The sequence below is a fragment of the Raphanus sativus genome, chromosome 6, assembly GCF_000801105.2.
Source record: "Raphanus sativus cultivar WK10039 chromosome 6, ASM80110v3, whole genome shotgun sequence".
Lineage (NCBI taxonomy): Eukaryota > Viridiplantae > Streptophyta > Magnoliopsida > Brassicales > Brassicaceae > Raphanus > Raphanus sativus.
In genome coordinates this window covers 30,007,300-30,035,246 of record NC_079516.1, presented here as the reverse complement: position 1 = coordinate 30,035,246, position 27,947 = coordinate 30,007,300, and the positions used below count along the sequence as shown (strand labels likewise).

General features: G+C 36.3%; 1 protein-coding gene across 4 annotated transcripts; it reads left to right on the top strand.

Moving 5' to 3' along the window:
- LOC108831299 (MADS-box transcription factor ANR1) lies at positions 1 to 27,797 on the top strand. 4 transcript variants are annotated; one of them, XM_056988200.1, is made up of 9 exons: positions 24 to 197; positions 369 to 553; positions 3,324 to 3,402; positions 8,117 to 8,178; positions 9,223 to 9,322; positions 26,994 to 27,035; positions 27,153 to 27,236; positions 27,324 to 27,457; positions 27,544 to 27,795. In XM_056988200.1, exons 2-9 carry the CDS (start codon positions 369 to 371, stop codon positions 27,557 to 27,559), a joined length of 702 nt encoding a protein of 233 aa, XP_056844180.1. In that variant the 5' UTR covers positions 24 to 197; the 3' UTR covers positions 27,560 to 27,795. The 4 variants fall into 4 exon arrangements, with proteins under 4 accessions (XP_056844182.1, XP_056844180.1, XP_056844181.1 ...); XM_018604856.2 differs by having other exon boundaries at positions 53 to 197; positions 27,318 to 27,457; positions 27,544 to 27,793; XM_056988202.1 differs by lacking the exon at positions 26,994 to 27,035 and having other exon boundaries at positions 1 to 197; positions 27,544 to 27,797.
- Positions 27,798 to 27,947: the final 150 nt, after the last annotated feature.

The window sequence follows — 27,947 nt, the reverse complement described above, 5'->3', positions numbered from 1 at the left end:
CTGCTGATTGTAGTAATACCAGCAGTGGTTTTGTTCTCAATCCGCCCTCTTGCCATATATACAGAAAGAGAAAACTCCGAAGGCATAAATATTGAAGAAAAGAAAAACAAAGAAGCTTATCGTCTTTTTTTTTCTAAAGAAAAGCTTATTGTCCTCCTCTACCATTCTTTCCTTATATTGGAAAAAACCCTAATCAAGTAAGTCAAATCTTCACGCGTAAGTATACTTATAATTTCAATACAATTAATTAGGAAACCTTTAAAAGAGAACAAATTTAAAGCAAGGTTTGAATCAGGAAGTTCATTTAGATTTGGTCATTTCTTACACTAACGATGTGCACACTTCTTGAAATTGGTGATGCACATTAGATGGGGAGAGGGAAAATAGTTATAAGCAGGATCGATAATTCGACAAGTCGACAAGTGACTTTCTCCAAGAGAAGAAGTGGGTTGCTTAAGAAGGCTAAAGAGTTATCAATTCTTTGTGATGCTGAAGTTGGTGTTATCATCTTCTCTAGCACGGGCAAGCTCTACGACTTCGCAAGCAATTCAAGGTTAGCTTCTTAATAATAAAAACCATCTTGTTATCTTTCTTTCTAATTAATTTTGTTTGCTTTGAGTTGCATTTACTTGCCTGTTAGATTCCTTAGCTCTCTTTGTTGCGGTTCCTTATGCGAAGACATGTGTATGTAGACAAAATTGTGACCCATGACCATGTCTCATAACATACTAGTTTCTCAATAGGGTTACAGTATATGTTTTAAGGGATACGAAGAGCTCTTTCGTGGAATATTTTTTATTAGCTTTTTTGTCTAAATTTTGTTTTTATATTATAAATCATGTTTTTTCATCATTAGACTTGGTCTACCTTATTATACTCTAGTTTTGTAGTAATTTGAGTCCTGCCTATCACTGTAATATTCGCTTCGGTAAATATGATTTGGATACTCTTAATTGACTTCAACGATTTTACTTCACTCATATACAGTCTGCTCATATATTCAAACAAGTAAGTATATTGTTTTTTTGCCAACAAGTAAATATATTTGAGTATGAGTTTGTTGCAAGCGTCATCAAGATCAAAGTTGGCGTTTCACGTCGTGCTAATTAAGTCTAAAATTGTAGTAAGAACATATACATAGATAAAATTCCGACTTTTGCTTCCTCGTTCAATGGTATAAGAATTTAGATTTGAATTGTTTATATTGTACTCTTTTGCAGTTTAATTTATTTTCTAATTAACTATTGACATTGTTTCCATTATATGTGTGTTAAATAATAATTTGTGAACTAGAAAAGCGTAACTGGTGCCTTTCCATATAATATAGAACGAATATAAATTTATCTTGGGTTTTATTAGGTATACAGAATTTGATTACAAAAAAAAAATTAGGTATACAGAATTGCATTATGCAGTTTCATGTTAGGTATGTAACTAATGTATGTAAGGATTAAGACCACGTATTTTTTCTGAATTTCTCGTTTATTAAAAATGCAAATATATGACGGAACAAAACATTGAATTCATCAATCAACATTTACATGAAACAAAAAATATATGAGAAAAAACTTGTATTTGTTTATCTTCCATGCATATTGGATTCATTCATTTTCCACTAATTCCTTAAATATCTAAACAAAAATTGCAATCAAAACTCATAGAAATCCTCAAAAAGGCATCTAAGACATTTATTATTTTGAAATTTGTTTAGACTTAAAGTTTAGATCTACGTTTACGTTGCATGGAAGCTAGTTTCCATCGTGTTTTTCTTTTTAATTTTAACTAGGGCCTTTAGAAGACACATTTCTAAACGAAAACACATTAAACATTTAAAGAAATAATTAAGGAGTATGAGATGAGATGAGATTAGATCAAAAAAATTTCGTTAGAATAAATAAATGATCATTAGTTTCAAAAAATAATAAATGATCATTTTGACACATTAGATGCTATTAACTTTAGGATACTTTGGTATGAGGATCTAAAATATTGATTTGAAAACAGTTTTTGGTAGATGTGATAAAAATAAGAATAATTTTAATATATATTAAACTTTGATCCGCACGCCGGTGCGGATGTATTTGCAAAAGTATATTGCTATTTTTTTTCATGTCACTATTATATATCATACGTGTATCATCATACAATTAATTGTATTTTATATGTACATTATATAAATAATCATATACTAATTAATACTTTCTTTATTTTTTTTGTATGATGTTATTATGGGATAAAAACACAAAATAAAATTTTTATGTTTGTTAAAATCACTTGAATACAACAAAAATTCACTAAATTAATTAATCATTACTATTCTAAAAAATAAGACAAAAAATTACACATTATTTTGGTAATATTGTAATCAATACTTTAATAGTTTTACCTATTTATAAAAATGTGATAAAATGAGAATGTGGTAGATGTGATAAAAATGAGAATGATTATATATATTGGCGTTTAACATAATGACTGTATCTTTACTTTAACTATTTAAGATTTGTAAATTGGATTTATGTTGATGTAAACATTTTTTTTTTAAATATATCTGTTTGATGTTTTATACATTGTATTTATTAATTACTATTATGTTATATGTAGATATTTTCAAAAGAATAATCATTCTTATATATTTTAAATATTGTGTCTACGTTTCCACTTCCATAAAATTCAGGTTTAAATTTCCTAAAATTTGATATATAGTAAGTTTAGCGTATCATCCATTTGGTATTATTACTATATTATTTTTTTATTATTTTCATTATTAGTATGGAACACCATCTATTCTATTAAAATACAGCCATTCTAAAAGGACACTATACAATGTTATTGGACCAAATTACTAAAAAAATTAATATGCATTATTTAAATTTAACTTAATCAATTACATTACTATATATTACTTTAAATTTTATAATAAAATTAATAGTGTATCCGCGCAGGCGCACATATTCGAATCTAGTGTATTATTAAATCTAAACACCTTAAACTTTCTGTACAATTTTACGTTTTTAGTAATAGCACATATATTTTATATTTCTATGTATGATATGTTTCTGTAAGTGCTCTTTTTTCTTTTTTGGTCAACTGTTTCTGTAAGTTCTCAAATTTTACAACTTTACTAGAATAAATATTAATACAGGATTTATAATACTTGTACCTATTTCATGTAGTATTGATGTTTAATTTTATAGACTGTTTACATAATTTTTTTTTTAATAAAGACTGTGTACATAATGTTGGTGGCCTGTTTTACTAATATTGTAAATGCTAATATATTATCATATCACTCTTATTATTTATTTCTTCTGGAATATGATTAGTATGAAAAGTATTATTGGGCGGTACAAGCAAGTAAACGAGGAGCAGCATCAACTACTGAATCATGCCTCAGAGATTAAGGTATTTCTAAAAAAAAATCATTATTATCTTTGTCAATTATAATTTGCCTCACTATGACTTCGATAAAATAGTACCTTTATAATTTTTAACTTTGACATTAAAAAGTTTCTGAAATGGATAACTTCAAAATGATATTCTGAAAATGTTTATATCTCAAAGCAAACTAGATCATGACCCGCGCGTCCGCGCGGATTTATTTTTGATTCACATATTTTATATACACGTTGTATATTATTTAATATTTATAATATAAAAAAATAAAATAACCCGGATCCAAAAAAAATCAACCCAGACCAAAAAATTTGAAATACCTACTTAGATCCAAATGTTAAGGACTCGAAGAACTCATACGTGAAATGAACAGATTTATATCCGATCCAGTAAGCTAAATTCCAAACATAATATCTTTTATTATATTTTTAATTCATTTTATTGGGTTGGTGAGATTTACTATTTATTCGGAAGATATTTGGCTAACTTAATGGTATATTTTTGTAGGTTTCTTTTTTTCTGAACAGGAAAAAAAATAAAAATAAAAATTTGGTTTTTGATTAAATTTATCTTATATAACAAATTGTTGCTATAAATAATTTTTATAAAAACTAATTTGTAACAGTAATATCATTTTTGTTATAAATTAGAATATGATGGTTTATAGATTCAAAGTATAAAGTTAGTCGTCTTCATAGTATTGCTAATATTGATAGATGTAAGTTAATGAATACAGACAATATATTCTATTATTAGTAATCTGTCGTATAGTATTATATGTTAGTAGATGTATTATTAATAATCTATCTTATAGTATAATATGTTTGTGGATGTATCAAGCTTATAGTAAAATGTATGCAATATAAGGAAACATGCATAGTAAATATAATAATAAGGTAAGAATTGAAAAACTATGATAATGGTTGATATTAATTATTTATAAAAAAGCATGTCTAATGTATGCAATATAAGGAAACATGCGCAGTAGATATAATAATAAGGTAAGAAGTGAAAAACGATGGTAATAGTTGATATTAATTATTTATAAAAAGATATGTCTAATAATAAATAGATTAATATAACATTAATTACATAAGGTCCAACTTTAAAATCCACCCAGAAGAAGTTGTAATATTTCTGTTTTAATAAGATAGATACAACTATACATTTTGTTGATATTCTGAATTTGCTTGAGTGATCTGGCATGGAAATATAATATCTATATTATTAAAAGAGAAGTACCCATATAAAATACCCCTTAGTTTTCACTTTTATTTACAATGGTATGCCACTGACATTAAATAATATTTCCTATTTTAATGCTGTCTTTTCCACTTCAATTAATGTGTTTTCCAAATTAAATTTAAATTAAATACACTTCATTAACTTCTCCATTAAATCAATGTCAAATTCAAAAAAAAATACATTTTTATTAGACAAACGATTCTGGAAATTATAATATCAACTCTTCATTTAAAAAATTTGAACGAAAAAGTATTACTCCCTCTGTTTTTTAAAGATACATATTCTAGATTTTTCACATATATTAAGAAATCACATTAAAAATGCATTGGTTTTTGTGAATAACAATTTTCTATAATCTTTAACCAATAAAAATCCAATAAACACAATTAATTTTCTTGAAGTTAACAGATTTTCATTAAATAATACATTGAAAAAGTAAAAAATGTATCTTTTTAAAATAATTTTTTTTCCTAGAATATGGATCTTTAAAAAACAGAGGGAGTAGCATATTTGAACCGAAACTAGATAATATCCAAACGGATTTACCATTTTGGTATCTAGAGAACCATAACCAAACTTCATCCGAACGAAATATTTCGGATATTCAAATGTATTTAAATCATATTTATATACTTCAATATGTTAGCTATTTTTCGAATTAATATCCAAGATATAAAAAGATATAAGCTATTTTAAGTTGGTTAAAATATTTGAAATATAAAAAATAATCAAAAGTAAACATTTTAAAGTAGATAAACAATAATCAAAACTCCAAAAATATTTAAAATATATATTTATTCTTCATCCAAATATTCAAGTTAAACCTATTTTAATTTTTAATTTAGATACTTTGGCTTACATTACTCAAATTTACATGTTATATTATTTTTATTTTTAGATTTAGGGAAATTTAAAGATATATAAATCTTGAAAATTCAAAAATAGTTTAAATGGGTTATCAAACCCGCAAAAATCTGAATCAAACCGGAACCAAAGTTTATAAATACCCGAATAGAGGTAGAATCTTTAAACTCAAAAAACTCAAATCCGAATAGATTTTAACCGAATTCGAGTGGATACCCAAATACCCACCCCTAACTTAGTCAATATAAAACGATTAAATCTTATAAATATATTATTTAGTATAAAAAAAAACTAAAACTGAAAATTAATACCCGTGCTGTCGCACGGGTCAAGATCTAGTAATCTATTAAAACTGAAGTACAAATTTAAATTAGCCCTAAGTATTTTTTAATAATTACAATAATATGCCATTGAGTTAATTAACATAATAAATATTATTTATTTTGGAAATAACTGATATAATCAATGTCATTATTGCTTGAGTTCGAATTAATACTAGCTAGATTTTAGCTTCCAAATCTAAACCAATTAATATATAGCTATATACTAATATTACGAAAACCAAAATCTATTATTGGTAAGCCTTTGAATATAAACGAGCATTAACTATCTTAACAAAATATTCCTAAAAAGTAAACAATCAATTATTTATCTAAATAATTCCTAAAATATGTAATTTGGTGTTTGAAATTGTGTTTTGTATTGTATTTTTCATATATATATTGAAAACATCTTTTATAATGGAAAATATTTTAGTAAAAATTAATTTTTGATTATATGTATATTTTTGAATCAATTTTTGATATAAATTAATTTTAAATTATTATTTTGATATGAAATATGTATATAAATTTTTAATTATTTTATTATTTCTAAATAGCATTATATTTCTTTTTATACTGTTTTTCATGTTTCCAAACAATTCCCAAAATTACTTATGTTTTGATAATATAGATAAGATAGATATAATTTTATTTCATCAAGGTAGATATTATTTATTAGTTGATTTCGGAAAAAAATAATTTAAAACATAAAATTAGCTTATTCTCTAATTTTGCCTCATGCATATATGTTTACATAAAAGTATATTAGGTGAATCACAATATATCTAAAGGCTAAACTATATAAAATTTAAATATTAATAATACAATAATAATATTAACTAAAATTTACACAAATAAAACAAAAATAATTAAATACAAAATTGTATTACTAATCATTTATGTATATCTAAAACAACTACTTCTATTATCATATAAATAGAAAAAGAAACAAAAGGACAACTTAGTGTTTCCTAGATGAAATGCAATAGTTCAACTAATTCTGATTTTAAAGTTTTCGGTGTTAAGAAAATATACAGAAAAAAACAAAACAACATACAATTAAAATAAGAATCCAACTACAAATACTATTGACTATTCTAGACAATATTTTGACTGTTAAGACAATAAACAAAAATAATGTCAATCAAGTTTGCTATAATATCAGTGTGTTAAATGTAGGTTAAACAAATATTTAATATTGGATATTATAAAAATTAAATAAAAACCCGTGCGGGCGCACGGGCAGTGGCGGAGGCAGAAAATATTATTGTTGGGGACATAGACAAAACTATGGAAGCAAAAAAAAATTATGAGTGGAGGCATTATATATATTAAGCTTCAAGTTACACTAATTTTTTGTTCTTGTTGGGTTCATTGCCCCCATGTTAATGAGTGTGCCTCCGCCACTGCGCACGGATCAAAATCTAGTTGTGAACTTATAACTCCAGGCATTTTGAATCAAATTCTAATACCAGACCACCAGTTTGAGTATAGGCTTTTGAAAAAATGAAATGTTGTTTCCTAAAAAATAAGTTTACATTTTTACATATAGCAAAATTCTAAAATTAAAATATTACAAATTTTACCTCAAATATACATATAAATTTGTATGATTACCGAAAAGGTAAAGGAATTTTGTTTTTTAAGTGTGTAGGGAAACTAAAATTTATCTTTTTGTTAAAAAATTGTTTTAGATCATAAGAATCTCGTGAAAGAAAAATAGTAATATATATAATTAAGTTGGTTCAAAAAGTTTTTTTTTTAAGTTTTAAGATTTAGTGAAAAAATAATTAAGTGTTGTCATCTCAACTGAAAATACCAAAATAAAGTTCAGAAGTCATATGATCGAATAATGTATAACACGAAAATAGTATTTTATATTTTGTTTCTGAGTATGTGGGATTAGGATCCTGTATTGGTGAATGTCTAATAGACCTTTTAAAAAATATTTACACATGCGAAAGGATGGAAAAAATTCCAAGTAAAATTAATAATAATAAAATTTCATTGTCTATAAGAAGAAAAGAAGTTACATATATGTAGTCAAATAAAAATATTGTGTTATTATTTCATATCTTTTATCTATTTTTATGTGTTAATAATGGATGAATATAGAGCTTCTGATTTTACAAATGAAAGGGGCCTTAAGGGAGCTCCTCAAACTCTGTAACATAAGTTCATAACCATGGCCTTGGATATGGGCCCCTTTAGTTTTTTTTCTGAACACCGGGCCTCTTTAGTAAATTTATTCATATCAACCAAAATTTATAGTTTTCTTTTAATGTTACTAGTTTTGGCAAAGAGAGGTCGCGACTTTGCAGCAACAGCTCCATTATCTACAAGAATGCCACAGGTAAAAGCTCTTGTTCCATAAAAAGTAAAGAGTATAAACGGAGTGTTATGGTGATAAAGAGACTAGGTCGAATTAGTATAATAGAGGAAAAGTATTATACACGGCAAATTGTGTGAACACAAAAAAATATGGGTGATTTAATTCAATTTTGTTTCACCGTCGTCTAGGGCCTCTAGGCCGATACTTTTGTCTTTTTATTATTATTATTTTTTTTTTTTTGGCAAGTAGAAGATCTTATTAAACTTTTGATAGTCACAACAAGTAATTGAACATGTAGGTTACGAACTAATTTTTTTTTTATATTTAGTATTTTTAAAAATATATATATATATATTTTTAAGTTATATTATGTTAGTAAAATAAAGAAGGTAATAGTAAATATAAATGTAAAAAAAAGATCTTTTTTTTTTAAATACGATCAGTTAAACACTAAAACCTTAAATTCTAAGATGTAAAAAAAATCCTTTAAATCCTAAACCCTAAATTTTGGTAAACCCTAAACCCTTGGTAAAATCCTAAATCCTTAGAAAATTCCTAAATCATCTATCTAAAAAAATATTTTTAACACAGTCAGCAAAACACTAACCCCTATACCCTAAATACTAAACTATAAACCATAACCATAAACCCTTGAATAAATCCTAAACCCTAATATTTAGGATTTATCCAATGGTTTAGAGTTTAAGATTTAGGATTTAGGGATGTTTTGATGACCGAAACAAATTTTTTTTTTTTTTAAATAACCTTTTTGTTTGCAACTACTATTATCCCCCCCAGTCCCACCCAAGAATTATTCATTCAGAAATCCCCTCAATTCTGTTTTTTTTTTTGGAAACATCCCTTAATTCTTTTTCAAAATTCACATTTATAAAACTTTATGACAACTAATCCCGCTAATATTTCTCAAGTATCAATTACCAACAAAGACCAATGATACAAGAAAATCACTTAAGAATTGTAAACCAAAAAAAATTAGAAGTAGAGTATTAAAGGAAACTATATTCCAATTCCTAAAGTATTACAATTTAAATTAACAAAATGCAGGAAACTTATCGGAGAAGAAATTTCTGGAATGAATGCTAATGATCTACAAAACCTTGAAGACCAGCTAGAAAGAAGTCTAAAAGGTGTTCGTCTAAAAAAGGTAATATGCATATGCATCATTTTGTGCAAAGCTATTGGTGATCCTCTTTTATCTTAATTTAAAGATCTTTTGTGGTCGTAAGGAGGATTCTTATAATGATAGACTACATATACAAGTCTTTCATACACACAATGGTGTAACCTAATAACAGTTATAACGGACAAGGTCTATGTCTAATACCCTCTCTCAAATGGGTGTGTGGAGATAACAAGCACCTAGTTTACAGAAAAAAGTTTAAATTTTTTTCTGCCCAAGTGATTCGTAATATATCAGCCAATTGGGATGTTGTGAAAACATGCTTGTTGGTGATGAACCTCTGATTATGAAATGGCAGTCTCTTCCGACTTGCTTGTGGTGTGTATGGTTGCAAGGATTTGCGGCTTGGTTGATTGCAGAAATATTGTCAAAATGTAGAACTGTTGGAGCGTCTCAGTTTATACTAAGACAAGGAGATAGTTCTTGCAGCCAAAGGGGTCAATCACCATGCCTGCCATTGGCACGGTATTCGGCTTCACTAATGAAGATAGACAATGTTGTATTTCTTACACGAGATAAGTGAACAACCTAGTTGAATAAACCAACATGTGATTGATCCTCTTGTTGGGACAGGCTCCCCAATCTCACCACACTGAGAGTACCAATTCTGTGTTTGCTTGAAAGAGTTAATTGACCATGGCTGTTTTTTTTCAGATATTGAACCATGCTGAAAGCTGCTTCCCTTTGGGACTCTTTTGGATTGTTCATGAACAAAAAACATGGATAACATAGCTTAGCTATGGTCTGATGGTACTCAAGCAAATAATATTTCCAGTGAGATAACGATACCAATATCGTTCATCATAATATCACCATCTTCATCGAGAAACTTGTGATTCTGCTCAAGTTGGAATGTAGTTGGCTTTACACCCAGAAGTCCCGTTTTAGAGATGGTATCAAGTGAGAATTTGTGTTAGCATATAGACATTCCTGCAGGGCTATGTGCAACTTCTATGCGAATAAAACACCGGAAATTCTCGAATACTTCATCTTGAAACATGTATGTAATCAATTAGTCCTTGACATTATCAATTTCAGAGGTGATTTTATCTGTTATGATGAGATCGTTCACATAGGAAAGGACATGTATACGACCTCCTTATTTTTCAAGAGTGACTAAAGAGTGATCATTCACATTTTCATCAAACCCATACTCGATCAATGAGGTAGCTAGCTTTGAAATTTAACAACGAGGTGCTTGCTTTAAACCATATTGTGATTTATGAAGTTGACAAACATTGTGTTTGTCGTTTGTTCTGAAAATCAGAGGAAATTTCAAAGAGATTTCCTCTTCAATATCTCCATGAAGGAAGGCAGTGTGCAAGTCCATCTGATATACCTCCCCATCCAGTGAGCCAGCTTGTTGGAGGAAAGATCTTACTGTAACCACTTTCACGAGATGGCAAATATTTCAGTGTAGTTAACTCCCCCCCCCCTTCCCCTTGTTTGTTCTTTCCGAGAACAACAAGATGAACTTTCTGTCTCTTGAGAGAGCTGTGTGATTTGAATTTAAAATGGAAGCCCATTTTTACATCCAAGAGTTTTTCCTTGGTGGTAAGGTTTCAACCGTCCATATACAGCTATCCTCAAGCACTACAATTCATCTTCCACATCATACTTATAGTTAAGTGGTTTGATGGCATAGGTAATCAGGAAGAGATAAACTTGATACTGATCAAAAAGTTTGGAACATGAGAGAGAGGTTGTAAATTGACTAATGGTGTTTTGTCTGGTAAGGCCAATGAAGTAAGGTAGTAACATAATCGGCCAGATTTGTTGGTTGTTTGGTTTGTCAATGACATCAGCCAAGAGCAGTATGATCAGCCAGTGTCGTGAGATAAAGACATCCACTTGCATTTTTGGATCCAGCGAAGCGACAAGTATTTTTCTCATGTGTTGTAAACTCAAAAAGAGTTTCAATGTTGTTTAGGATAGGTAATTTAATGGTGAAGGTTTTTTTCAGATACATAGATATTCTCAGCTGCATGAACATGTATTTTTGGCAAATCAAAGAAGTCATCTTCCACAAATTCAAAAGTTCCGCTCTGTAGGGAAGAGTGTCTGATCCGCTGCTAAAAAGACCGCAAAAGGGAACCTGTTCACATAAAATAACGTCTTGTAAAACTGAGATAATGCCAGTTTGAAGGTTTAAACATGCCATTCCTTCTTTCCAAAATGGAAGTCGAGATTCGAACTTGACACCTCCATTTTTCTGATTGTGAACGTATCAGGGACCCATAATTTTGAGATGATTCAATGGTTGCAGTTTTATGTATAGTGTTTTATATGACATTTTCCCTTTGAGGATTGTAGTGAGAGTTCGGTTAATAAGATAGCACGTTATCAAGATGCAATAACTCCAGAATTCAATAGTAAGTATTGGTAACGAAGAGCAGCCGCCACATTGAAGAGATGGTGATGCTTCCTTACATGCGATCATTTTGTTGTGGTGTTCCTTCCCATGGGTTTCGTGAATGATCCATTTTTCAAAGCACTCGATTGGACTTAGAGAAATTATGAGTCATTATCACTTATCAATGTTTTCACTTCGCTAATTTTGTTGTCCTTCTAACGTTAAAACAATTGTCAATAAGGAGATTAATCCAAGTCTATTACATATTATTTAGTTCTCTCTTATTTTACTGAGGTGTGTTCTTTTCTCCAACTGCCTCCTTCGAATTAATAGATCTTATAGCCTTTATTCTCGGCATAACTCTCACATCCCTTCCAAAATAATGTTTTTTAGGTATCTCGATGAAATTAAGCTTTCTTTGGGTTTTTTAATTAGTGGGATGATCATAACCCTTCTCGAGTCGGACTAATGAGATATGGTGTGGATTGGTTCTAATACCTTGTTAAGATTCTTTTGTGGATGTAATGAGAATTCATAGATTAATAAATTACAAAGGTAATGTCTTATATGTAAGTCTGTCGTACATACAAAAATGTAACCTATAACGATAATAACGGACAAGGTCTAGCCCAGTACTTTGAAAACTTATTTTGTGATAGTTATTATTAACCCAAAATTTGTAATATCTAACGGAATAAAAAGATCTAAGATATTATATCGTCTAAATATAAGAGAAAATATGAAATAAATCTTGAAATACTTATGAATATACAAATATTTTCTTCAAATTACTTTCTTTAATCTTTTCTTCTCATTTTAAATTAATGATATTGGGTTGTAAATTCAAATATGTATCCTAATCTTTATAACTACCCATCAAGATATAGTTATTTTATGAACAAAATTTAGGGTGAACCTTTTTTTTGATGAAATTTCAAATTTATTGATCTATCAAAAAAATAATAATGTTATGTACAAACTATCCCACTGTAACACCCCCGAACCGTCCTAGACATAAGTCGAACCACCGGCCAACAATCAAACAAGAACATGACCGACGGAGCTACCAACGCCAAGGGTTGGAGATGAAAGGTCAACCGGCCAGCCAACAATCAAACAAGAACATGACTGACCGTCCAACCCAACACCATGGTCCGGAAGCGCTACGTGACGGGCTAGGGACGATCCGGTCAGAGTCACAAAATTTACTCCACGACTTAGACCAGTTCATCCTCTAACTCGTCCCGCTAACTCAAGACATAAGGCTTTGCAACCCGTATCAAGAGTTAATGTTTTCCGTTAGATCGAGGCCTAAGGCTTTTCAACCCGTACAACGACCTAACGTTGTGTTAGACCGGACTAGTCAAATATCAGAGTACTCATGAAGCGCATATAAAACAATTACTTTATTGATTCAAAGAAATATTCATACATTGAATAATTCGAGACCGGTCCCGGCCTAACGCCAAAATCGAGTCAACTAAACGCAAATCAAAAATACCGTTTAACAAAAGGCAAGCAAATCTACACCGGTTGTCCTAATGTCCAGCACCAAGCTATCCGATCGTCCAACTAAAGAAACCTGCAAAAAAGGACAACGGAGATGGATGAGTAACCTAATGTTACTCAGTGAGCTGGCTATCTCTACCCCAACCTAAAACTAACCCAGACAACCCAAAATAACAATCAATATAGCCTTAGCAAGAAATCTAAACTAAGGCTACACAAACTGTTACTGAGTTAGACATGGCCTCCTGCCATTACCTAACTTCGAGTAACAGGACCCTGCATGAAAAACAAGTCAACAACCAATCCCTTAGTTAACCATATATACGCCTGAGTTCAATACTCGTGTAGTGTTAGACACCTAGTCTATATAAGTATCATCAATCGGTCGACCAACAATCAGACAAGAACATGATCGGCCAACCAATGATACCACATAGCTTTAATATCCACCACCCTTCACAAGCAATCCTTCAGACACATACATGCCAACATCAGGCCTACACTAACCAATTCACAGCAATCAACAATCACAACTACTATCTAATAAACCGGTTACTAAGTTAGACTTGGCCTCCTGCCAGGATCTAACTTCAAGTAACAGGAACCTGCAAGGAAATCAATCAACCACAATCACAATAACAAGTACTATACTACGACTCGATCTAATACGTATCACCGTATATCGATGCTACACTAACTCGAGGGTTCCACAACCCTCTACGACACTCTAACAAAACAAAACACTCTAACCCGGGAAATGGTGATTTCGTGTTCATCCCCAAAATCGGCAACATCCTAACTTCCTACCACAAAGGCCAGAAGAGAGGAACTTTCAACCGACCGCGGCCCACAGTCCTTCGGGTCACCGCTCGACAGCCCAAAGTCCTTCGGGTCACTGTCACATTACACCGTCGTGTAATCACTCAGCCATAGGCCATGATCCCGTCTCTCTGAGTCATCCCGATCCAGCGAATAAGGGGTTTCCTTAAACCCGCTAAATACGAGGCAGCGAGGAAACACTAATCAACCCTAAACAAGCCTAGTATGAGCGGGTTACGCACATACTGTCGGCAACCCACACAACACTATCCTAGACTCTAGACTCTACAACTAACAACTAGTACCAGTAATCCGGCCTACATGGCCTAAGACTACTAATACCATCATCTAAAATACTAAGCAACAATATCAACAATAAATAACTCAACCGGTTAGTCACTCCCTTACCAAGATCTGACTAACCACAATCAACAAGATTAAATAAGCAAGCATTAAATCTATCAAGCAACTACTCAATCAAACCGTTACCCAGATAGTTAAGCCTCCTGCTATGAAACTATCTTTAAAGATAACGGGAACCTGCACTCAAACAAATAACCAAGCAAGAATAGAAAACATGATGCATCCTAGCCCTACTCCTAGTCAGGTTATTAACTCAGTCTTAATTCCGTTTCATCTCAACCTAGCCCGTGCTAAGCTGAGTCCGGTTCAATACTAAAATAACCCTAAGGACTCTACCATGCAATAGCGTGATATAATCTAATCTATAATCTATATGCAGACTCGATCTAACCTAAATTCCAAACGGAATTCAAACAAACCAACTCACAGAACTATCCTAAATTCCAAGTGGAATTCAAACAAGCCAACTCACAGTGTTCTTTGCCGATAAGCAGCTGGTTGATCGGAGAGGACTTAGCCAAAACCCAACCTCGACATCTTGAATGGACTGGACTGGACTGATCTTAACTTGGACAGAACCTCCCCTGATACTGGTCTGGACAGGACTCAACTCGAGCAGAACCTCCCCTAACTGCTAGACGATTTCTTCGGACTTTCGGCAGAGTATCGAGCTACAAATCTTCGACTGAACTGAACCCATGGATCTGAACTGACCTTGGACAGCACCTCCACTTGATCACCAGAGAATATGACTTGCTTGGACGAATTGGTTTGGACAGAGCCTCCCCTAGACACTCACTCGAAATCAGTAGAGAATCTGATCTCGAAAACTCTCTAAAATGCTCGAAAAAGATCGGAACCTCTTGCTTTCTTTTTCTACTTTCTCTCTCTCTCTAGGCACGTTTGGGAGTGATTTTGGTGTGTGATGGATGAATGAAATGGGCAGGGGGTCGTGGGTATATATAGGATACATCAGCAAATCAGATTGAAGTTGGTGGCAGCGCGTGTGTCGCTTCGCATGGCTCCAGATGCATGCGTCGCGGCACCTCGTGCTCCACATGGCTGGCTGCATGATCAGGATGTCATGCTAGGTGACACCACGCCCTCCAGATGTCTGATCCACGTCCTGACCTAATCCAGTTCGACACCACAGCGCACACATGTCGATCTGCATGCTTCGATCGCAGGTTTCGCGGCACCTCGTGCTTCTGTGTGTCAAGCTGCATGCTGTGCTCTACTGGGCTTCAACACCTCGTGCTTCTGTTGACACTCAGCTACTTAGAGGATAAACATCACGTCCTGACCTCTCAGATCAAGCCACCTCGAGCTTCTCGGTTTATTTGTGCGGTTTCGGTCCTTCTGGTGAATTTTCGACCCGCGATCAATCTTGAATATTTTTCTGCTCCCGTTCTGATGCTCTGAATATTATTAATAGACTCCATAAGGATTCTGAACTTGAAGAAAAATATCTCCCGAGCCTCTGGCTTCCTCGAAAAATAGACAATACCGAAATCAGGGTTTTCGGTCGATTTCAGGTTTTCCCGTCGTGCTTGCTTCCCGTCATGCTTGCTTCCCGTCCTGCTTGCTTCCCGTCCTGCTTCCGACTTATAATGTCTCTGAAATAATATTCCGCTCACACGAAGTTTTGGGGAAAACTTAGTGCCTAAGTCACGTCATGCTTCGAAAACGTCGTGCTTCTATCCCGTCGTGCTTCCAAAAATGTTATGCTTCCAAAACGACAGTCTGATCAATCCAAGTCACTTCTAAAAATGGTAGAGCAGCTTATCTGACTCCTGGTTCACTCACGATCAATTCTTCAACCATCTCGTACTTTGAAACTTCTCGATCCATCGTTGTCGCCCGCGATTCGACCACTGAGTTGATGCTCGACCAATCTTCTATTTTCTTTGAACCATGTTAAGTTTGAAATGATCAAAACTTAACATTTCTCCTCATCCTTTGATTCCCAAAAGCTTGGCTCCAAACTCCGACTTTGTCGATCTCGACCATTTTACCCCAAAGGGCGGGTTATCACATTCTCCCCCCCCCCTTAATAGAATTCGTCCTCGAATTCTTAAGTGTGCAACTACTCAGCTTCACGACATGCTCTCCTTGATGATAATCTCTCCTTGGATCACTTCGTCTCGCGGTCTTGATTACTTGATGTGCTTCTCATCAGTTTACCCTTGGAATCTCTCTTTCGATTTCTTTGGTCTCCATACTCGTCTCTGTCTCTCTTCAATAGAATGATCACTGCATCATCTTGCTTTGCCTCTGCCATAGCACTGATTTTCCATGATACTATCCTTTCCTTCAGATAGATCATTCTTGCTCCAGATACCCAGATACTGCTGAAGTCCTCAAATGAAGTCTCGCTTCTTTCCAACTGTCCAGTCCATACCACTGTCCAGTCCTCCGAACCATCTTCACTCTATCTCTTCAGCTTTGGGTTTTTGGCCTTGAACTCCTTCCACTTTAAGGTTTCAACCATTAAAGTGCCGATCAACGAACACACTTACAAGCTGTAACTAAAAGAACACTCACACGCAAGTTAGTCAACAACTAACCCAACAAAACTAACCACAACCTAACCGCAAAGCTAACCAACAACCTAGCAATTCTAAACTCCACTATCTAATCCTAATTCCTAAAACAATAAATTCTATCGCTGGACGTGACCGGTTTCCTAATGCCTTTTGTGACTCCTTTTGACTCGATAAAATATTTGAAAACCGATTAAATCATGAGTTCCGGAAGCATGGACGTAACCATGCTCTGATACCACCACTTTAACACCCCCGAACCGTCCTAGACATAAGTCGAACCACCGGCCAACAATCAAACAAGAACATGACCGACGGAGCTACCAACGCCAAGGGTTGGAGATGAAAGGTCAACCGGCCAGCCAACAATCAAACAAGAACATGACTGACCGTCCAACCCAACACCATGGTCCGGAAGCGCTACGTGACGGGCTAGGGACGATCCGGTCAGAGTCACAAAATTTACTCCACGACTTAGACCAGTTCATCCTCTAACTCGTCCCGCTAACTCAAGACATAAGGCTTTGCAACCCGTATCAAGAGTTAATGTTTTCCGTTAGATCGAGGCCTAAGGCTTTTCAACCCGTACAACGACCTAACGTTGTGTTAGACCGGACTAGTCAAATATCAGAGTACTCATGAAGCGCATATAAAACAATTACTTTATTGATTCAAAGAAATATTCATACATTGAATAATTCGAGACCGGTCCCGGCCTAACGCCAAAATCGAGTCAACTAAACGCAAATCAAAAATACCGTTTAACAAAAGGCAAGCAAATCTACACCGGTTGTCCTAAAGTCCAGCACCAAGCTATCCGATCGTCCAACTAAAGAAACCTGCAAAAAAGGACAACGGAGATGGATGAGTAACCTAATGTTACTCAGTGAGCTGGCTACCTCTACCCCAACCTAAAACTAACCCAGACAACCCAAAATAACAATCAATATAGCCTTAGCAAGAAATCTAAACTAAGGCTACACAAACTGTTACTGAGTTAGACATGGCCTCCTGCCATTACCTAACTTCGAGTAACAGGACCCTGCATGAAAAACAAGTCAACAACCAATCCCTTAGTTAACCATATATACGCCTGAGTTCAATACTCGTGTAGTGTTAGACACCTAGTCTATATAAGTATCATCAATCGGTCGACCAACAATCAGACAAGAACATGATCGGCCAACCAATGATACCACATAGCTTTAATATCCACCACCCTTCACAAGCAATCCTTCAGACACATACATGCCAACATCAGGCCTACACTAACCAATTCACAGCAATCAACAATCACAACTACTATCTAATAAACCGGTTACTAAGTTAGACTTGGCCTCCTGCCAGGATCTAACTTCAAGTAACAGGAACCTGCAAGGAAATCAATCAACCACAATCACAATAACAAGATACTATACTACGACTCGATCTAATACGTATCACCGTATATCGATGCTACACTAACTCGAGGGTTCCACAACCCTCTACGACACTCTAACAAAACAAAACACTCTAACCCGGGAAATGGTGATTTCGTGTTCATCCCCAAAATCGGCAACATCCTAACTTCCTACCACAAAGGCCAGAAGAGAGGAACTTTCAACCGACCGCGGCCCACAGTCCTTCGGGTCACCGCTCGACAGCCCACAGTCCTTCGGGTCACTGTCACATTACACCGTCGTGTAATCACTCAGCCATAGACCATGATCCCGTCTCTCTGAGTCATCCCGATCCAGCGAATAAGGGGTTTCCTTAAACCCGCTAAATACGAGGCAGCGAGGAAACACTAATCAACCCTAAACAAGCCTAGTATGAGCGGGTTACGCACATACTGTCGGCAACCCACACAACTCTATCCTAGACTCTAGACTCTACAACTAACAACTAGTACCAGTAATCCGGCCTACATGGCCTAAGACTACTAATACCATCATCTAAAATACTAAGCAACAATATCAACAATAAATAACTCAACCGGTTAGTCACTCCCTTACCAAGAGCTGACTAACCACAATCAATAAGATTAAATAAGCAAGCATTAAATCTATCAAGCAACTACTCAATCAAACCGTTACCCAGATTGTTAAGCCTCCTGCTATGAAACTATCTTTAAAGATAACGGGAACCTGCACTCAACCAAATAACCAAGCAAGAATAGAAAACATGATGCATCCTAGCCCTACTCCTAGTCAGGTTATTAACTCAGTCTTAATTCCGTTTCATCTCAACCTAGCCCGTGCTAAGCTGAGTCCGGTTCAATACTAAAATAACCCTAAGGACTCTACCATGCAATAGCGTGATATAATCTAATCTATAATCTATATGCAGACTCGATCTAACCTAAATTCCAAACGGAATTCAAACAAACCAACTCACAGAACTATCCTAAATTCCAAGTGGAATTCAAACAAGCCAACTCACAGTGTTCTTTGCCGATAAGCAGCTGGTTGATCGGAGAGGACTTAGCCAAAACCCAACCTCGACATCTTGAATGGACTGGACTGGACTGATCTTAACTTGGACAGAACCTCCCCTGATACTGGTCTGGACAGGACTCAACTCGAGCAGAACCTCCCCTAGCTGCTGGACGATTTCTTCGAACTTTCGGCAGAGTATCGAGCTACAAATCTTCGACTGAACAGAACCCATGGATCTGAACTGACCTTGGACAGCACCTCCACTTGATCACCAGAGAATATGACTTGCTTGGACGAATTGGTTTGGACAGAGCCTCCCCTAGACACTCACTCGAAATCAGTAGAGAATCTGATCTCGAAAACTCTCTAAAATGCTCGAAAAAGATCGGAACCTCTTGCTTTCTTTTTCTACTTTCTCTCTCTCTCTCTCTAGGCACGTTTGGGAGTGATTTTGGTGTGTGATGGATGAATGAAATGGGCAGGGGGTCGTGGGTATATATAGGATACATCAGCAAATCAGATTGAAGTTGGTGGCAGCGCGTGTGTCGCTTCGCATGGCTCCGGATGCATGCGTCGCGGCACCTCGTGCTCCACATGGCTGGCTGCATGATCAGGATGTCATGCTAGGTGACACCACGCCCTCCAGATGTCTGATCCACGTCCTGACCTAATCCAGTTCGACACCACAGCGCACACATGTCGATCTGCATGCTTCGATCGCAGGTTTCGCGGCACCTCGTGCTTCTGTGTGTCAAGCTGCATGCTGTGCTCTCCTGGGCTTCAACACCTTGTGCTTCTGTTGACACTCAGCTACTTAGAGGATAAACATCACGTCCTGACCTCTCAGATCAAGCCACCTCGAGCTTCTCAGTTTATTTGTGCGGTTTCGGTCCTTCTGGTGAATTTTCGACCCGCGATCAATCTTGAATATTTTTCTGCTCCCGTTCTGATGCTCTGAATATTATTAATAGACTCCATAAGGATTCTGAACTTGAAGAAAAATATCTCCCGAGCCTCCGGCTTCCTCGAAAAATAGACAATACCGAAATCAGGGTTTTCGGTCGATTTCAGGTTTTCCCGTCGTGCTTGCTTCCCGTCATGCTTGCTTCCCGTCCTGCTTGCTTCCCGTCCTGCTTCCGACTTATAATGTCTCTGAAATAATATTCCGCTCACACGAAGTTTTGGGGAAAACTTAGTGGTTAAGTCACGTCATGCTTCGAAAACGTCGTGCTTTTATCACGTCGTGCTTCCAAAAATGTTATGCTTCCAAAACGACCGTCTGATCAATCCAAGTCACTTCTAAAAATGGTAGAGCAGCTTATCTGACTCCTGGTTCACTCACGATCAATTCTTCAACCATCTCGTACTTTGAAACTTCTCGATCCATCGTTGTCGCCCGCGATTCGACCACTGAGTTGATGCTCGACCAATCTTCTATTTTCTCTGAACCATGTTAAGTTTGAAATGATCAAAACTTAACATTTCTCCTCATCCTTTGATTCCCAAAAGCTTGGCTCCAAACTCCGACTTTGTCGATCTCGACCATTTTACCCCAAAGGGCGGGTTATCACACCCCCGGCTACTAAAACTCATAAGAAAGAACTAAAAAATAAAAGCTTCGAGTCTTATGACGTATGCTGAAACCAGCATTGCATCAGTCCTGCAAACTTGTCGTCATGCCTATACTTGAGAGAAATAATCATGTTCCTTATTGCCTTATATATCCTTCTTTTCATTTGCTCAACATTTAACCGGGGTTGCTGATGTCTCCTGCTATTCCTCTCCCTCCATATATGATAGACAGTGCTCTGAAATAACATTTTAGCTAACACAGACTTCATGTTTTGCTGCACTCCAATCAGATATTGGACTGTCCAATTCCAATCTGGATTTATCCCCCTTCCTATGAGCCCTTTCGCTAACTCTTCCCACACCGTTTAGGAATACGGACACGCAAAAAACAGGTGATGTCTGGCTTCATCTCTCTTCCCACACAGTTCACAGCCCTGTACTAGTCCCAACTCCTCATTCTTATTCCAGTCGACAGACGATCCCTTATAGCAAGCCATATTATGAAAGCGTATCGTGGCACTCCTTGCGGGAACCAAACTACCTTCCTCCACTGCTCTCTATCCTTCCTCGCCCTTAACAGGTTCCAAGTTGCCTTGGAGGAAAAAGCTTCCTTGTAGTCATCCTCACCATGCTTCCACATTACTATGTCTTTCCCCTTACTTGGATGAGGCGGGGTCGCTGAGATGATGTCACCGTATAACACTTGATACCGTCTACACCGAGCTCCCCTTATTGTCCAGCCGTCATGATTCGCTGCCTGGTTAACCGTAGCATGTCGAAGAACACCAAGGTAAGTAGTTCCTACTGTTCCTGTGATGTCTATCAGCCAGCCTTTATCTAACCAATTTTCAAACCAAAAGTAAGTTGTACTTCCATCTCTTACCTCACACCGCACAAAAATATAGGCCAATGGACGCAGCTTTAACAACTTGCGCCAAATCCAAGATCCCTTTGTATTGTCACGAACGTCCCAGAAAGATGTATACTTAAGCAAATAATGCTTCGTCCAGGTTACCCAAAGTGACGTCGATTGCGTAAATAAGCGCCAGATAAGTTTAAGAGCAAAGACCGTCCCTGAATCTCTCAACTTCCGAATCCCTAAACCTCCTTCTTTAGGGTAACATACTTCTTCCCAACTAACCTTCGCCTTGTGACTGGGGTTAGGTGATCCAGACCAGAGAAAGTTGCTACACATACTTTCTATGGTATCCAAACATCTCGCAGGCAAAATGAACACCGAGCTCCAAAAATTCACTATACTAGCTACAACCGTCTTTATATGTTGTAAACGACCAGCATAAGATAGGGCCTTGGTCGACCAGCACAACATTCTTCTTCTGATCTTATCTATCTACGGCTCGTAATCTGTAGTCGACAGCGTCTTCGTCGTTAAAGGCATTCCGAGATACCTAATAGGAAAGGAGCCTTCACTGATACCCATCCTTGTAGCCGCATTAAGTAGAGGTGCCAGATTGGTCCCTGAAGATAAAATCGAAGATTTGGCGACATTGATGTGTAGACCAGAAATCTTCAAAAACCTTCCCATCACACCCATAACCCCTGCTAGGGACCGAGCAGTACCATCTGAGAAGACCAATATATCATCAGCGAAACTAAGATGTGTAAGCTGATTGAGGATGATAATCAAACTCCCCTTCCTCTGCAGCCTGATTGAGAAGTTTGGATAGAACATTGTTAAGAATAACATAGAGATACGGCGAAAGTGAGAAGCCCTGCCTGATGCCCCTAGCACTGGTGAAAAAACCTTCCAAGCTACCATTGACTGAGACTGAGAAAGCTGCTGTGGAAATACAAATTCAGATCCAGTTAATAAACTGCACCGGCAAACCCATGGCTTGAAGTACAGAGATAATGAAAGACCATTTGACTGTATCAAAAGCCTTAGCTATGTCAAACTTCACCACACATCGATCTTTACCTTGAGTCTTATGGTATTCATTCACAAGCTCCGACGCTAGTAGAAAATTTTCCAGTAGAAGTCTCTCTTCAATAAAGGCACATTGATTTGGCTCGATAGCGTCCGGGAAAATAATCCTTAGCCTGGAAGCTAATACCTTAGAGATAACTTTGTCGAGAAAGTTACAGCAAGCGATGGGCCTATAATCCTTCATTGTGAGTGCCTCTTCTGTCTTTGGTATCAGCGTAAGGATAGTGGCATTGATCCCCTTCGGCATGAATCCAAACAGAAAAAAAGATTGTATTGCAGCTACAAACTCTTTTCCGACTACTGGCCAGGCTGCAACAAATAACTCTTTCGTATATCCATCAGGACCTGAGACTTTGTCATTAGGTAATGATTGAATCGCTTTCAGTATTTCCTGAGCAGAGACTGGACCAACAAGAGCCACAGCGTTTGCTGGTGAGCATCAATAGATAAGCAAACTTCGCAAGTAATCTACTGAGACATCGGCAGTTGAGGGATCTTGTGTTTGCAGAAAATCCTGAAAGTGGGATACTGCCTCTTTCTTAATCTCCGGCTGTGATAACAAGGTTTCTCCCTGCGCATTGACCAACCTTCTGATCATATTTCTCGCAGCCCTGCCTTGTGCCACTCGATGGAAATACTTTGTATTTTGATCCCCTGCTTGCAGCCATATGACGCATGATTTTTGCCTATAGTACTTCTCTTCAATATGGGCTAAATGATTCCACTTTTCCGAAGCTGCAGTTGCTCTTGCGAAGGTCTCAGGCTCTGGATCATGTAAAGCTTTATTTTGGCAATCGCAGAGTTCCTCATTTGCCTGCTTTGTTCTGTTTGAAATGTCTCCATAGTGCGTTCTATTCAGTGCTCGTAAAGCCTCCTTCAGCACCTTCATCTTCCTGTCCAGCATGGTTAAGGCAGCTCGGGAATGGAGTATAGGTTCAGTTGAATTCCATACTTCTGCAACAGTTGGTAGAAAGTCCGGATGCTCAGCTAAATAATTAAAAAACCTGAACGGTTTCCTGGCTTCATTTTGAGTTCCTGCGCACCGTACGTAACATCTCGCATGATCAGAAACTCCACCAGCCTCATAATGTGCATACGCCTGAGGATAATAGCTCATCCATGCACCATTAACTAAAGCTCTATCCAACGTTTTTCCAAATTGGATCCTCATCTCTACTATTCCACCAGGTGAACTGAGCACATGTGCTCGGTAAATCAGTCAAACCACAGTCGGAAACCACCTCCTAAAACTGCCTCATCCCTACCTGACTGCTACGGTAATCAAACCCCCTCAAGTGCTCCACTGAAGCTAGAGTTTCATTATAGTCTCCTATCAATATCCATGGGAGTCCCAACTGATCATAAGCTGCCTTAATACCTCTGATATTTTCCCAAAGCTGAGCCCTCTCCGCTACAGTATTGAAGGCATAGACGGCTGAACAAATAAACTGCTCACCGGTATCTGGTATCTGAACAGCACATGTGATAATCTGCGAAGACATGTGAAGCCATGTGACCACCACTCCCTCTGACCAGCAAACCCATATTCTTCCTAGTGGATGATATTCATAATTTGTAAGACTATTCCAATGTGGCATAGCTACACTCATGCACTTTTGATGATTTCTTTTCTGAACCCGTGTCTCAACCAAACATCCAAACAAAGGCTTCTCTTTCGGAATCCAAGTACGGAGGGCATTATGCTTGCGGGCCATGTTAAATTCCCGCATGTTCCAAGCAAAGAATGACGTCATAACTTCCTAACGGAAGTTTTTTTGTATGTAGTCGCTCCCGCCAAAATCAAGTCCTTCGCTCGTACAGATTTCTTCTTGCTGGCCTTATTAGCACCAAGCCCACTAGTCTGCTTCCCTCTTGCTTTGGAAGCTTTCTCCCCTTTCGCCTCTTCTACCTTATCTTCAGTAATCTCTCCCTCCTCGGTATCTTTATCATCAACCTCATCATTATCCCCCTCCTTTTCCTCCTCTATCACCATTAGAGGACTGTATCGAGAAGGGGAACCAAAAGTCATTGATTTCTCTTGCTGCTACTCTCCGGTAAATGGTGAATTTCCCGTTTGCTTCTGGTCACCTCTATTAACTGTAGTCCAGTTTCCATCGTGCTCTGCTGCAAACGCCTCAGTGGTAGGTTCAGTCAATTGAATACTCAGATGTTCATTCCTTTTCTCTTCTTCGACATGCTCAGAATCCACCCTGATGGGTGTTAAATAATTTAGTTCATGAATCAGCTCTTCAGTTCCATTCGCTGCTTTTTGCTGAGTGTTTGAATACACTCCTGGTACCTGAGCAAAGATTTACTCACAGTTTCCTCCACCGAATTCTGTAGTATAACAATCCCCTTCTCTTTGCACTCCACACCCTTATGCCCCCATTTTTGGCATATATTACACCCGTTTGGAAGCCATGGAAAGGTAACCTCTAGCTCCTTCATACTCTCTTGCTTATCTTTAAAAGAAATCTTCTCCACTAAAGGCCTGTGCAGATCAACCTCTATAAGGATTCGAGCAACATCCAACCTGACACAACGCTCAGTATGTGGATGGAGTTTGACAAACCCTCCCACCGCTTTCGACAAACATTTCAAACCTTTGTGTGAGTACAAATCATTTGGGACTCCCCGGATGTCAACCCACAGTGGCATAGCAGAGAGGTCCGGTGGATGAAGCGCTGATTCCGGAGTCCACATGCTGACCACTAGAGGAACATCCGCAATGTGCCAATACTTCCTCTTGATAACTCGATCCCTCATGCTACTATTCTCAATGCGAAACAACACAGTGTTCTTCTCAATGAACTGGACATCAATCTTTGAGCCAACTTTAGGAGATGTCCAGTTCGATTCACCATGGCGTGAATGGAACCGACATGTGGAGTATCCCCAATGAAATAGCCCACTGCATAACTCTTCCACAACAACTCTGCTTCATCAAAAATCTCCTCTGGTATTTGGATCGAAGCCACCCCATCTACGACTGAAACCTCCGGATTGACTTCTTCCGCAGGTCCCTTCCTTCACGGTGATGTGTTCTGCCTGGCTTCCCCATCCTTATCTCCACTGAACTCGCCTACTGTCCCGTTCTCGATTCCTCCCTCCCGCTCAAAGACTTCTTGCCGTAGCCTCCCTTGTGACGGAGATCCATTCTCCCCTTGAGAAACCACCGGAATTGCCTCAGAAACCCTCGCGCCGCCAGAAGTAGGGTGAACCTTTAAATTCACCACCCTTTTAATAGCTAATCAAAATGCCATGTAAATTAATGAATAAATATATTAAATTTTTTTAAAAATATAAAAAATAATTAAAACAAATAACTTCAATTTTAACGACGCTAACGCCGCCCCCTAAACCATAAATTCAAACGCTAGACTCTCAAATCCAAATCCTAAATTCAAAATCCTAAACCCAAATCCGAACCCAAGCCCTATACCCTAAATCCTAAACTTTAAACCAAAACCTTAAACCCTTAAATTTAAACCCTTGACCCTAAACTCAAACTCTATATTCTTAATCCAAACCCTAAATCCTAAACTCAAATCCTAGATCTTAAACCCAAATTCTATACCTAAATCTTAGACTCTAAACCCAAACCTTCTGGTTTGGGTTTAGAGTCTAAGATTTGGGTGTAGAATTTGAGTTTAAGGTTTACGATTTAAGGTTTAGGATTTGAGTTTAGGGTATAGGGTTTGGAATTATGGTATAGAGTTTTGGTTTAGGGTATGTGTTTAGAATTTAGACTCTACGATTCATATTTAAGGTCTAGGATTTGAACTTAGGGTATAGCTGGCGGCGTCAACATCATTAAAGTTGACGTTATTTTTTTTTGTAGCTATTTTTGATTTTTTAAAAAAATTAATATTATTTATTCATTAATCTACATGGCTCTTTGACTGGCTATTAGAAGAGAGTTGAATTTAAAGGTTCAACCTAAAATGTGAACCTAAGTTTCGTTGTTATTTATAAATTGTCCTTGTATCCCTTGGTTTCGGGAGTATTTGGGGGGTTTTGTCCAGTTTTGATTAATTGGAGTATTGATCGTAACTGAAAGTAGTCCAAAATCAAATGTAATTCCCAGTCAATACGTTTTTCCTTTCTACAGGACCAACTTTTGACGGATCAAATTAGAGACCTCAACCTTAAGGTTTGTTAGCTAAATAATTAATAAAAATATGTTATTGTGGAATGATAAATAGGCAGCTACATTTCTTTTGTTTTTTCTACCGTAACTTTAAACTAACCATGTTTGATTATCTTATAGGGACAAATCATCCAAAAAGAGAACCAAGAGCTACATAGTATGGTAGATATCATGCGTAAAGAAAATTTTAAACTGCAAAAGAAGGTGATTCAAATGATTTTATAAAATAGAAAAGCCAGTCACATAAAATAAATAAATTATGTTAACACATATAAATACACTCAGTTTCAGGTACATGGAAGTCCAAATGCCGTTGAAGGCAATTCAAGTGTAGATCGAGCAACCAATCGAAAGGAAACATATGCACCACTGCAACTTGCACCCGTACAACTACAACCTCGTAGAGAAAAATCAATTAATCTGGGGTATGCTTCCTCTCTTACAATATGTTTAGACTCATTTAAGCTTTTATTTACTAATCTTATTGAATATGTGGGAATATTTGAATCAGGCTACAACTTCTTTAGCAAAAATTGTTGGACAACTTTCGATTACAAATGTGGTCGTTTGTCCTGCGATTACTTCGTGAAGTTTGTATATGATATGTGTCTTTTCTCAAATTTAGTTTTAACTGAAGACTAGATCATGACCCGCTCGACTGAGCGGGAGTCATTTTTTTAATCTTTATTTTTACTAAATGTTATACATGATCGCCAATGTGTATTAATATAAAATTTTGATAAATAACAATGTGTACTAATGTGTTTAAATAATCAATGTGTTTAATTACTAAATTTGATTTTTAAATTTTATGATAACGTAAAGTAGATTTTTCTGTATTATTTAAAATATATAGTGCTATATATTTTGTATTTTCAACATTTATCATACAAAACTTACATTGGGGTATTATTT

Excerpts from the sequence above, each read along its gene's own strand:
- LOC108831299 (XM_018604856.2), top strand. The coding sequence starts at position 369 with ATGGGGAGAGGGAAAATAGTTATAAGCAGGATCGATAATTCGACAAGT. Across the intron at positions 8,179-9,222 it reads TATCTACAAGAATGCCACAG|GAAACTTATCGGAGAAGAAA; the intron begins GTAAAAGCTCTT and ends AACAAAATGCAG. Across the intron at positions 9,323-26,993 it reads AAGGTGTTCGTCTAAAAAAG|GACCAACTTTTGACGGATCA; the intron begins GTAATATGCATA and ends TCCTTTCTACAG.